The following is a 14,183-nucleotide window of genomic DNA, read 5'->3' on the forward strand; positions in this document are numbered from 1 at the left end:
ATTGCCATTTTTGCTTGTTTTTGCAAATTTTCAGGATGTAAGGATAATATTGATTAGCATTTCTTTTATTATTAACTCTGAAAAATATTAAATAGTAAAGCATGATTTAGAATTATATTTTGAATCTATAAAATGAAAGTAATTGGTTTTGATTAAAATAGTTTATGAAAGAGAATTGAATATCCAATAACAATTGTTTTCACAATTGTAAAAAGTAAGGTTTTTCTTAGAAAAATTTTGCTATATATCTGTTCTGATTTAATTACATACAATTTAATTAATTCTGTAATTATTTTGTGTTGCTTTAGATGTGTTCTTTATGCCACTGCCCAGGAGCAACAATTGGATGTGATGTGAGAACATGTCATAGGACATACCACTACCTTTGTGCCTTACGTGACAAAGCTCAGATGGAAGAAGAACCTTCACAAGGGATTTACATGTGATTATTTTCCTTTACTTTCCTATATATTAATGGTGTGTCTTTTTTATAAATATTGATGATCATGAAGAAATTATTTAGATCTTATATCCTAATCCTACAATGAAAAGAAATTCTGCCTTTTACTAACTTGAAACTAACTTTACTAACTTGAAAATAAATTGTTTTGATAAATTCTTTGTATAATTTTAAACTTTTATTTTATAGGATTTATTGTAAAAAACATAAGCAACCTGGACATAACTCTGAAGGTAAAAACTAATCAATGCTTTTTATTTTTGATATAATATAGAAAATTAGATTAGATCACAGATTTTATAAATTTATACATTGACATATTAATGATGTAAAAAGATAGGATTCAGAGATGGGAAAGGATTTTGAAAACTATTTATCAAATTCTCTTTAACAGATAATTCAGATGTAGGTAGGTAATGTAATGTTCTGAAGATCATACAAGTTAATTTCTATAATAAAAAAGGCTAAAAGTTATACAGTATTTGAGTAGGGAAATGTATATGTGGGCATACACACACATACATCCAACCCTTCTTTATTATTTTGTTATCTTGTTTATATTTTTTTATGAGATAGCAGTAAGGAATCTTTCCCTTTGCAGAACATATCTTGTCTTATTTTCATATTTTATGTATAGCTTTGTAAAATTTGGGCTGTATTATTATATCTTTTCTAATTATCCACATGATAAGGCAAAACATATAGCCATCAAGGAAATCTGAAGGAAAACAAATAAACAGTACTATCAGGGGTTTGTATAATAAGAGAAGCTAGATTAGTGTCATGGCAAAAATGGTAAATAAAGTTTTCCACAGATATCCCTTAAATTTTAAAGAAAGTGAGAGAGGGTTTATAGATGTTAGGTGGACAACTTTGGACGAAGGGAAAAAAAAGAATGTTGGATAGTTGGATAGCTTGTTCTCTATCTACAGCACTCCAATTCAGAACATTAGTATACTTATTTTGTCACAGGTCCTCTACTCATGTAATTCTTTTGGAGGCTTATTGACCTATTTATTTCATAGGAATAATTTGCAATTCTCTGAAAACTTAATTGACTGTCAAATTGATCAATACCATTTATTATTGTAAATTTGATTTGATTTCCATAATTATCACAGAGATGAGATTGTAAGAGAAAATTGATACAAATATTTCCTTTCTTCACTTGCCTCCTTTTTTCCTTCAATAATTTTGTGCAAATCTTTGAATTTTATGAAATTAAAAATAATTTTTTAAATATCTGTGAATCTCTTTAACTTATTTGAGTCAGAAACTTTTTAGATTTGAAACTGAGACAATATGAACAATTTGTGAATTAGGTGCACTTAATAGTGCTTAGAGTCAAGAAGATCTGAATGAAAACCTATTCTCATTTTTTAGTTATGGGACTCTAGGCTAGTCACCTAAACCTATTTGCTATAATTTTCTCAAGTGAACTTTGAAAAACTCATATGAGGTCACAGGTCACAAAAGAGTTGGACAAGACTGAACAATATAAAGCATCAACCAATAAATGGAGTCATTGAAGAAAGAGCTAAAGCTGTAGCTTATTAGTCTCAATATACTTTTGGGAAATACATAGTTAAAGTAGTCAGGGAAAACAATGCAGTTGGCTATACAGGATAGAAAGCATAAGGGAATGACTGCACTGAAGAATATGGATTGATCACGTCAGTCATTAAGGAATAATTGATTAGTTTATTAGACTTCTATATATTGAGGACATGTTTGGTTCCTAGAAGTATTTGTTAAGGAGATAATATGTTCTTTATTTGGACAAGGACAGGCAAGAATGAATAATATGTCAACTTGTTCATAGTTATTATTGTAACCTCATTTGCCAAAATTTGTGTGTAAGTATATTGATCAATCTGTCCAAATATGTATTTTTATGTTTTAGTTCTAATGAAAATATTTGTGTCATAAGAGGAATTTATAGGATTCCTTCATTTCTAAATGAATTATGATATTTGATAGAATTCACTTGTAAATACAGTATTCCTATTACTTTGGGTGTTTGTGGCTTTTTCAATTTTTAGGAATAAGTAATATTTCATGAGTATGATGTGTAAATAATTTTCCATTTTATTTATATTGTCAATTCTATTAGAATGTAGAATTGCTTTAAAATTTTTTTCATTAATTGTAAATTTACCTTTTTTATTTTTGATAATAATCTTTTATTTTTATTTAATTTAATTTCAAAATTTAAAAAAAACAGATCTTAGATTCATTTATTCAATACTTGCTTTCCTTACAATTTTGTTTTTCTCTGCATTAATTTTCAGGATTTATATTTTGGTTTAATTTAGAGGTTTTTAATTTGCTGGTTTTCTAGTTTTATACCCAGTTGATGTAGAAATGTTTTATGTGATTGCACATGGGATAGTCCTTTTCATCATGGGTATGGAAGGAAAATAGGATGGAAGGAGAAAGAAAAAGTTAGAATTAAAAATCTTATGAAAAATGAAGAAAATTATTTATAATTTTTTTAACCCATCTATTTTTTAGGATTTAAATTATTTATTTTCCTTTTTTTTTTTTAAAGTCTAAGACATCACATGAATGTAACTTTTATTGTATTATTATTGGTAAAAGTTCTAATATGTTTGTTCTGTATTGTGAGATTTTTATGTTCTAATTCACTTTTGTGACTATGATTTGCACAGCTGAGAAATATTCCATTTATTATTCTCCAGTGGTTTATCATATCTAAGTTTAAAAATCCTGTTCAGGTTATTAACTTCAGTTTTTAATTAATATTAAAACTTTTTATTTACAAAACATACGCATGGGTAATTTTTCCAACATTGACCCTTGCAAAATCTTTTGTTTCAAATTTTCCCTTCCTCCTCAGCCTATCCCTTAGTTGGCAGGCAGTCCCATACATGTTAAATATGTTAAAATACATGTTAAATCCAACATATGTACACATATTTATGCTGTTATCTTGGTGAACAAGAAAAATAACTTCTTGTTTATATATTTGTTCATTGTTTCATGATAGAAATAATAAATGGAGATCCTATTAAATCATTTTACTGTTTAATTTATTTTATTTAACTTTTCCTTTAAGAATTAAGTTGCTCTGCTGCCTATACATATATGTTTTATAATTTATCTGTGGTAGCTTTGGACAGTTGTGTTGTTTTTATCTCTATCTCTTTAATTTGGTTAGGTTTTTGCTTTTGTTTTATTTGAGATGATGTTTACACAAACATTTGAAAAAAGCAAAATATAGTTATACAATAAAATCTATTTTGCTTGAAACATAATAAAGACACAATTTCATATGTTTTCTGTTTTCTAATCCATTTTGATACCTTCCTTTCAATTATGATTTTCCTTTTTATGATTGCTTTGTTTCTCTTCCATCCTATTGTAGTTTTCTTCTTTTTTCTTTGCTTCATCTTTGTCTATTTTGCTTCTGATGCCTTTTTGATATGATTTTCCTTTGTTTCTCTTCTTGTGACTTAAAATCCTTGAGTGAAATCTATTTATGTTTCTATCTGTAATTGTGTGTATATTCTTCCCTTTTTAAACTAATTCACATAAGAGTGAAATTGATACTACTTTTTTCTGAGCCCTAATTATACATGGTATTTTCATATTCTTTTTTCTCTTATGCCTATCTTTACCTAGTTCTTTTTCCAATCTGTTTTTTTCTTCTTTTGAGATAGTACAAAAACATAAGAACTCAGGTTCTCCATCTAATTAGATTCCCCTTATGAGTAGTATAGTGGATAGAGTTCATTTCTAGAATCAATAAGACTTCCTTAGTCTCTTAATCGTGTTCTCTTTGAGTTTTCTTTTCTATAAAAGGATATGACAGTTACTAAAGTATTTTTGCTCAAATCTTTCTTAAGTAGGGTCACAGAGTTAAACACAAATGAAAAATGACTGAATGATTTTTAATAATGGCAACATTATGAGTGGCTCCCTCCCATTAGAATGTTAATAAGAATATTGATCATTATCTTTTATAATTTCTTAGTCATTTTACACTACTTTTGACTCATATTTGACATTTAGCTCTGAATTTGTTATTTGAGGAATAGTTAATTTTCATTATCTCTTTTCTCCCCTATAACATTATACTTAGTTTTTCTAGGTAGATAGTTCTTAGTTGTGATCTTAGCTTTTATGCCTTATAGAATATTATCTTCTAGGGAATATGGACTTTTTGAAAGCAAGGACTCCAACCTTTACTTCTATTATTATCTCTTAGAACTTTGCTTTTTGCAGTTAATAAATACTTCTTGTCTTGGTTTCTGCAGTGTTTTATAATTAAATTGATAGCAATCTTGGGAATATTTTAGAATTTAGAACATTTTTGTTTTATCTGATAGTATTATTTCAGTTCCTGCTTTTTAAAGAATACATATTTTGTTTTTTTCCCTAATTACATGTTTAAGCAATTAAAAAAAAACATTTTGAGCTTCAGATTCTATTCTTTATTCTCATTCCCTCCTCTTGAGAAAATGAGCAATAACATGTTATACATATACAGTCATATTAGTCATTTACAGGAAATAAAAGAAAAAGAAGGGGTAAAAATGAAAAATAGCTAAATAGACTATCTAGACTAATAATAGACTAAAGAGTCTGTATTCATCAAACAGTAACAGTTCTTTTTTGGGACAGTATGCTTAGCCATCCTTTGGAATTATCTTAGAAATTAAAAGTTCTCACTGAAAATATTGCTGTTTCTGTATATATACTGATTGTACTTATTTTGCTTTGCCTCAGTTCGTCTAAATCCTTGCAAGTTTTTCTGAATGCATTCTGATCATTTTTTATGGCACAATATGTTGGTAGGTTGTTCTTTGTTCTTAAAAATTACCATGGCATCAAGAAGGTGATGCCATAATGTGTAAGTGAATTAGATTTGAATGAAGAAAGTCTGTAAAATATATTGGTATACTATCACAATTTTTTGTTCACCTGTTCTCCATTTGACAGTCATTCTCTCAATTTCTAATACTTTGCTACTATTAAAAGAGCTACTATGAATATTTTTGTACTTTTAGGTCCTTTTCCTTTTTTTTTTTTTTTTTTTTTTTTTTTTTAATCTTTGGAATGTGGACTTTGAAGTATTATTGCCTGGTCAAAGGATATGTATGGTTTTATAGATCTTAAAATGTAATTCCAAATTGCTCCTCAGAAGGTTCAGTCAGTTCACAGTTTTACCAAAAAAAAAAAAAAAAAAATCCTCATTATATGTTTAAGAGGGAGGACCTGAAGAGGAGGAGATGGCTGTTGGACCCCTGAATTACAGGTCTGCTTGATCTCATCTTCATCTCCTTATAAAATCCAACAGTGCATTATTGTCTTAACTATCCCACATTTTATTTATTTTGATTTTCTGTCATATTGACCATTATGATAGACATGGGATAGTAATTTAGAGTTGTTTACTAGAGTAATGATTGAGAACATTTTTTCATGTGATACAGATAAGTTTTGATTACTTTGTCTAAAAACTGCCTCTTCATATTTTTGAATTTTCTAGATTCACTTTTCTCCTTATTGAATGAAAATAATATGCTTTGCCCCCTCCCTATTCCTATGTCACACTTTTTGCCTTATTAGTACAGTTTTACAAATTTGACTGTCTCTTGTATATTTGAGAAATTAAGCCTTTAGTAGATAAAGTTATGATATTATTGTACTATTTTCCTCTAATTTTCCCTCCATTGATGCCATTCTTTTTCTTTCTTCTTTCACCTGTCAAAATTGTTTTGCATCTGACTGCTATTTCCATTTTCCTTTTCCTGCAAAATCTCCTTTGGTCTTCCTTTCTCTTCTCCCATTTCTTCTTTTCTCTTCTTAGGCCTTTATTTATTTATTTTTTAAAAAAATAATCATCCCATTATATTTATCTCACACCACTTTCTCCTGTTTTAACAATCATTATACTTTTCTCTGTTGGAAGATAAGGCATTTAATTCTGTTGAATTGCATATGAATTACTTTTTTATTCTCCTGAGTCATGTATTTTGAAAGACAAATTTTTTATTTGTCTATACTCCATTTTTCTGAGTATATTGTTCTTCCTTGTGATAGTTCTTTTTGCTCTTTGGAATATCTAAAAATTTCCAAATCCTCTAATCTATTAATGTAAGAACTGCAAAATCTTGTTTTATTCTGACTGGCACCATGGATTTAAATTATTTCAGACTGCTTGCAAAATTCAGAGATCTGTGAATTTGATTATAATATTGCGGCAGTTTTCACTTGGAATTTCTTTCAGGAATTGATTTGTGAATTATTTCTATTTGTCCTTTAGATAACTAGAATATCAGTACGATTTCCTTGATTATTTCTTGAAAATTAATATGAAGCCTCTTTTTTTTTTTTTTTTAAACTAATAGTTTCAGATAGGTCAGTAATTGCTGAATCTGTTTTCTGGGTTAGTTTTTTTTTTTTTTCCCCTGTTTAATTCATATTTCCTATTGTGACTTATTTTTTTCACTCTTTTGATTTTAATAATTTCTTGATGTCTCATAATAGTCATTAGCTTCCATTTGACCAAATCTAATTTTTAAACAGTTAATTTTTTTTTTTTACTTTTTCTATTTTTTTGCTGAGGCAATTGGGGTTAAGTGACTTGCCCAGGATCACACAGCTAGGAAATGTTAAGTGTTTAAGAATAGATTTGAACTCAGCTCCTCCTGACTTCAGGGCTGGTGCTCTATTCACTGAACCACCTAGCTGCCTCAGCAGTTATTTTCTTTAGTGAACTTCTATACATCTTTCCCTATTTTGGTTCATCCTACTTTTTAATGAGTTCTTTTCTTCAGTGGATTTCTTGTGATTCTTTTAACATCTGACCTATTTTTATAGGGTATAATTATTTTCATTTTTGGAGTCTCATTGAGATACATTTCTTTAAACATTTGTGTATTTTAATATTTTTATTTAACCAATGATGGCGCTGATTTTCTTTTCTGAAAACAGCTATTATATTCTTTGATTTGTAAATTGGAGAATGATTTGTTTTTGTAAATTTGACTTCCAGTTTCCTGCTTTGCTTTAATTTTACTTAGTTTTGTATAAAAGCATTAATTTTATGTAATCAAAATTATCCATTTTACCTTTTGTGATTCTCTTTTTTCTTGTTTGGTCACACATTTTTCTTTTATCTGTATAATTGAAAAGTAAAATTTTCTGTGCTTTCCAAATTTACTTATAATATCATGTGCTTATATGTAAATTACATACTTATTTTGATAATTGTATTTATATAATTGAGATGTTGCTCTATATTTTTTGTTAATCTGCTATAGTATTACTAGCTTTTTTTTAAATGAGATATTTAGTTTTTTCCCCCCAAAGTTTGGATCTTTATAAACTGAGCTTAAACTTGTTCCTTAACTATTAAAAGGTACTTTAATGATTACCATGATATAACATATTTTGAAATCCAGTTATTATTAGATTTAACATTGTATTCATTGATTTACTCAATATTTTTGATCTTTTATTTTTCCTAGTTGAATTGTTAGTAGTTTTTCCAGATTTATAAAATTATTCTATGATAGTTTGATTGATATGGCACTGGATAAGCAAACTAATTTAGGTAAGATTTACATTTTTGTTAATTTGTATTATATTATATTGGTTTGGTATGACCATGAACAATGAATATGTCTCCATATATTTAGATCTCTTTGTAAAAAGTGTTTTATAATTATATTCATATAGTCCCTGGGTTTATCTTGTCAGAAAGAATTGCAAGTATTTTGCAATTGTTTTAACAGTAATTTCTCTGACTGCCAAGCTATTTGTATTTTATTTTAAGCAGATTTATGTCATTTGGTATTTGTCATTCTGGGAGGAGCAAAGGAATAGGGTAGTGTCATAGTGTTAGTTGAAGCTGGTACGGTTTTTGCAGTTTTATTGGTGATGGTCAGTGTGAGAATGGAATTTTTACTTTGTTTGGTGTCCTGAAGTCAGAAGAGATATAGCTGAAATAGATTCCTTCCAGTTTTTGTTTTATTATATTGTCATACTTCTTGTTTTTAACACCCTTTTAAATTAATAATTATGATGATACCCATCTTTGTTTTATCTTGTTCTTATTAGAAAACCATCTAATTTTTTCATTACATATATTGTTTGTTTTTGAACTTAGATAAATATTATTTACTATAATAAGTAAAGGTTATTCCTGTTTTATAGATTTTGCCATGTCAAACACCCAGTCTCCTTTGGCATCTATTGATTGTATTTTTCATAATTACATTTTCAGCATCATGTATTTTGTTAATTAGTCTTCTGTAAGTTAAAAACCTGTATGCCTGGATTAAACCCAGCCTGATCATAAGATGTTACCTTTCTAATATATTTGGTAAAAATTTATTTGCAAATCCATCTGATCCTGTGGGAATTTTTTGGTAAGTTAATTTATGACTTGTTCAATTTCTTTCAGATTATCCATTGTATCAGCACACAGAAGGGTCAGAATAATTAGAGAAACATAAATCATTAACCTAAAAACCAATGATTTAAATCTTACCTCACACAAGAACTAACTGTGGGTAACCACTTTGACCAGGAAAAGATTATCATTCAAATTCTTAAGTCTATGACGCTATAATTCTTTTTGATAAATTCATATTATCACTTCATTTCCATGACAAATTTAAGTTTTACCTTTTTAAAAAATTTATTTATTAGAAATGCATTTTATAATTCTTTTGGATAGTCTTTTCTCTCCTGGTTGCTGTTTGAATTTTCTTTTCAGAGTGTTAAATAAGCACCAAGCTTAATTACATACAAGGGATAATAAATTTAGTGTCATTTGTCCTAAATTTGACTGGTCTGGAAGAGGATGATGAGTTTGAGTAATTAATAATGTTCTTAAGAACTTAAGAGATGGTCAACGTAATAATTGTCTTCAAATAAAGGATAGGGAGTGGAGCTGTCTTGCAATTCACTGAATTGGATTTGTTCTTTTTATTCTAAGTAGAACAGGAAGTGTTTTTAAAGATCAATTAGTCTCTTTCCTTCTAAGGAGTTCCCTTCCCACCTTTTCTTGTTGAAGAATTTTAAGCTATGGGGAAGTATAAATAATATGCTTGAAAACACATGTATAATATTATGAGTTGAGCAGTGTACTAGATATTGAAGATTAAATATGAATGAAATAATCTCACTTCTTAAGAAGTTTGCTTTCTTACAAGTATACCTAAGTATATGCAGAATAAGAAGAAAAAATAATACATTTATATTAAAATTTATTCCTAATTGTAAATTAAATGATAATAGGACCTGTTTATGTTGCTTATGTATGTCTATTTTTAAACTACATTTTATTAAGATGTTACTTGAATCTGAAAATAGGAAGTGGATGGATAGATGGAAAGAGTGCATTAGGAATTGTAAACTTTATGTTAACTCTTAAGCAGCTGACTTAGAAGAAAATGTCAATGACACTGAACTGACATCTTCACCAGAAAAGGGAAAGAAGAGTGAGAAAGGAAAGCCAAGAAAAACTATTTCAAGAGGGCAATCAGAAGATACTAAATCTACATCTTCACATGTAAGAAGGAAAAAAAAACTATCCTTTTTTGAAAAAAAAAATAGCATTTTAAAATTCTATATGCCAAAAAAGACAAGCAATTAATCTTTTATTTTGTAGATGATTTAATGTGCTTTGAAAAAAAATTTTTTTGTTTCTTCATTTTTTTATGGTTTCTTTTTCAGAGAGATAGATCACCCCACAGAAATAGTCCTAATGAATCCAGGCCTAAATGTGGATTCTGTCATGTAGGTGAAGAAGAAAATGAAGCAAGGGGGAAGCTTCACATATTTAGTTCCAAAAGGGCTGCAGCACATTATAAATGCATGGTAAGATTGATATGTTTTGGTTTGTTTTTAAATTTGCTTAACATATTTTGGGAAAGAATGCCTCTATTTCCTCTAAAATTGGGGATATATACTACTTGTATAACAATTAGTTTGATTGTTACTAAAATAGACTATTGTTTCTAGAGATTGATTTATTCAGTAACTTGAAAATATTTCAAGTTAGGATAGAGTCTGAATGTCTAATTTCATTGGAATAGGGTAATTCTGGGTAGGATACATTTTACCAATATTTATAGTTACAATCTGTTTTGCACAGGTGGTGGGGATCCAAAGACAAAAGTGAAGCCTTTTCTTTCCATATCTTTTGGGGGAAAGGTTTGAGGATGTGTAGAAAGAAAATATACACTAAATAAGTTTAAGATAATTTCAAGACTGAGATAGCTAAAGTGATGAGAAAAGACTTGTATAGGGAATTGTATATTTACAGATAATAGCTTATTTTATCTTCACAACCTTATTTAGAGGTGAGCCAATTGAGGTTCACATTGCTAATAATTGTCAGAATTTAACTTGAACTTACCTTTCCAAATCCAGATTCAGTGCTTTTAAAATCAAATATCTTTGTTTAGAATTAAATTATTTTTCAATTTGCTTAGAATGTTTCCTTTCTCATCTTTATCTTGGAGTTTTTAGTTTTCTTCAAAGCTCATCACAAACAATCCTATTTACACCACACAACTTGTATCTTTCTATAACTTTTGATATTGTTGATATTAAATCTTTTAGGTTTTCAGAACATCATGCCCTATCTTATCCCCCACTCCTGATTTTCTTCCTGTCTCTTGATTCCTCCTGACAAATGAAACTGCTTTTCGATTAGTCTAAAACCATAATTCATTTTCTTCCTAAAATCTGCTTCTCATACTTTACTTATTATTGAAGACTACTTGAGTTCCTCAGGTTTCACAATTTAGGAATCCTAAATTTATCTCATACTCTCCATCTCCCAATTTTTATATCCATGCTGTTGCCAAAATCTTTAAATCATTTTTTTCTCTTCTCTGACACTGCCAATTCTCTGGTATAGTCCCTCATTACTTGTATATTGGATAGGTGCTTATAGTCTTGCCTTCTGCTACTTTAGTTGTCTTTTTACATCAGTCCATCTTAAAGTCATTAAAATAATTTTCTAAAATGCATGCCAAATCTTCCTATTTAGTAAACTCCTGTGATTCCTTGTTACAATCTCCAAAATTAAATGCACACTATTTTGTTTTGCTTTAGAACTACTTTTAACATGGCCCTCTTCTACTTTCCTAGTCTTTATTCCCTATTACATATTTTTTCCCAGTGATTTTATCCTCCTGGATGTTTCATGAACAAACCCTTCATTATCTGGTTTCTGGAAATTGGCTGACACTCATTCTTAGAATGTTCACTCTGCTACTGTTTACTTATGTGTTTTGCTTTATCTATATTTATTCTCTTATTTCTGCCATTAAATTACAAATATTTTGAGGATAGGGGTTGTCTTTTGCCTCTTTTTCTAGCCGTATGTATTTAGTATAAATATTTATTGAATTGTATAGTCCCTTAATATTATTCATATATTTGCCATTTTATATTTTACCCCCAAACCTCTAAGTTTTCCATTTAAATATTTGGAAATATTCTTTCATTAAATAATATTCTTTCTTTAAAAAAATGAAATCATTTTTTTCCCTATGAGATAATACTGAATTTCACTGGTTGTTTTTTTTTTTTTTTTTTTTTTTTTTTTTTTTTAGGCTTTCAATCTTTTGGATTATAATTTACTTAAATGCTCTACTCTTTATAGCAGTAGATGTTCAGTCTTAGGTATTTCTATTTAAAGTCTGAATTATTGTTATTGTTTTTTAATTGGAATTTCTTTCTAGAGATGATAGATTCAGTTGTACTTTATTTTCAATTCCCCAAATTTTCTCTTCCTACTTCCCAAGTCATTCAGAAGATTATGAAACTTAAATCTGTGCTAATGCACATAAATATAAAAAATTCTGTTTGTATCCCTGCTCCTGTTTCCTCCTTTTTGTGAAAAAGATTTCAGTCTTCACAATGATAAGTAGGCTTATTTAATGTTTCCTTTTGAGTTCTTTGAAACCGTGGTAGATCCTGTCATAGCATTTATATTTATTCTTGACTGATAAAACATTTGTCTCATACAACCCAAAAGAAACCATTTCATTTTGATTTTTTTGGTAGTTATTTTCTTCTGGCACAGTTCAACTTACAACAACATCACGAGCTGAATTTGGTGATTTTGATATTAAAACTGTGATTCAAGAGATTAAGCGAGGAAAAAGGATGGTATGTATACTGTGCTATTTTTAGCCTTTTGTATATCAAGAATGATTCAGGTTTACCTTCCCAGTGAAAATTGGAATATAAACTATCAGGAGTATTTTATGGTAATATTTTAGAAAATGACAATATTGGCTATTTTTGTAGTAAAAAAGTTAGCTTTTTTCTTCTATTCATAGCTAAATAAAAAGTTTTAAAAAGTGGAATTATACATTTTTTTCAACTATAAATACACATACATATGTAGCAGTTAACATATTTGGAATATATCCAGAATATACTAGAAAAATTATGTTTCATTATTAAATTATTTTTAACTTACTAGAAATTCTAATGAAGTGCTAGAAAAGGGAAGAAACATTTCTTTTAAATGAATTATTTTATTTTAAATTTAATTATATTCTGCAATCCTGGTTTCTTGGACTTAATATTTTTCTTTTGTTAGAGATGACTTCTGTTCAAAAAAATCCTGAGATATATGTAACGTAAAACAACATTTTTATTGGGCAAATGTCTTTAAAATTAGGCATTATTAGTCTTAGTTATATTACAATATTAGATTTGAGCAGGAAAATAGCTCCCAAATGTAAGCATGTAAGTTGATTTTTCCATAAATGTTTAATAATTATGTATAGGTTCAATTTTATAAAGATTATTATCCTAAAGCATTATAATAATTTGGGCTATTTTATTTTAAATACTTATATTAAGACATTTTATTTAAGATATATAGGATAATTAACTAAAAGAACTCTTTTCTTTTACAATAGAAGTGTACCTTTTGTAGCCAACCTGGTGCAACTATTGGATGTGAAATAAAAGCCTGTGTAAAAACGTACCATTACCACTGTGGAGTACAAGACAAAGCTAAATATATTGAAAATATGTCCCGAGGAATTTACAAGTAAGCAATAACATGATCCTTAAAAAAAACAAGTCAAAATCTTTTTGTCTTTTAAGAGAACTTTATTCCAAACTCTTTCTAAACAGATCTCTAAGTATGTTTTATGATGGTATCATAATGAAATATTTGATCACTATCTCTAATGTTTCGTAAATTTCATGTTAATTCTCTGGAGGGAAAAAAGCTTGTTCTTTTTCTTTAATGATTTTCTTTACCTTTGAGTCCTTTCTTTTTGTTTTATCCAAATTAGAAATCTTGCTTTGGATGTCATTCTTCAATTGAAAGAAATCTTCCACTGATTTTCTAATTCAAATCTAATCAACTTTTCTTAACACTTATTCTTAAATTATCTCATTTGTTGATCACTCTGAATATTTTCTCATTCAGGAGTTTTTCCATAGCATTATTCTTTCCATATTGCTCCTCAGTCTGACTCTCCTTTCTTTATATCTTTTCATCTTCCATGGTGTTCCCTTTACTGATTTTCCTACACCTCATCCCTAAAACTTTTTTCATTTATTCATCTTTATTAATTCTTAGATCTACCTATCCAACATCACTTTCTACCCTATTTTAAATCTTAATACTTAGCTTTTATGGAAGCCTTGAATTCAGCATATACTTTCCTATTTCTGTCAAAGGCATTTTCTCAGATTTTAC

At 28.3% G+C, this 14,183-nt stretch overlaps 1 protein-coding gene across 2 annotated transcripts in view; it reads left to right on the forward strand.

Moving 5' to 3' along the window:
- LOC127542586 (PHD finger protein 6-like) overlaps positions 1-14,183 on the forward strand; it is a 29,797-nt gene that overhangs the window by 9,721 nt on the left and 5,893 nt on the right. The window contains exons 4-9 of one of the 2 annotated variants that reach the window (XM_051968315.1): positions 309-442; positions 650-693; positions 9,874-10,010; positions 10,175-10,318; positions 12,521-12,625; positions 13,390-13,523. In XM_051968315.1, coding sequence (XP_051824275.1) covers positions 309-442; positions 650-693; positions 9,874-10,010; positions 10,175-10,318; positions 12,521-12,625; positions 13,390-13,523 — 698 coding nt within the window. The remainder of the gene's footprint in view (positions 1-308; positions 443-649; positions 694-9,873; positions 10,011-10,174; positions 10,319-12,520; positions 12,626-13,389; positions 13,524-14,183) is intronic. The other variant, XM_051968316.1, reaches the window with a different exon arrangement.

This window comes from Antechinus flavipes, chromosome X (assembly GCF_016432865.1).
Source record: "Antechinus flavipes isolate AdamAnt ecotype Samford, QLD, Australia chromosome X, AdamAnt_v2, whole genome shotgun sequence".
NCBI lineage: Eukaryota > Metazoa > Chordata > Mammalia > Dasyuromorphia > Dasyuridae > Antechinus > Antechinus flavipes.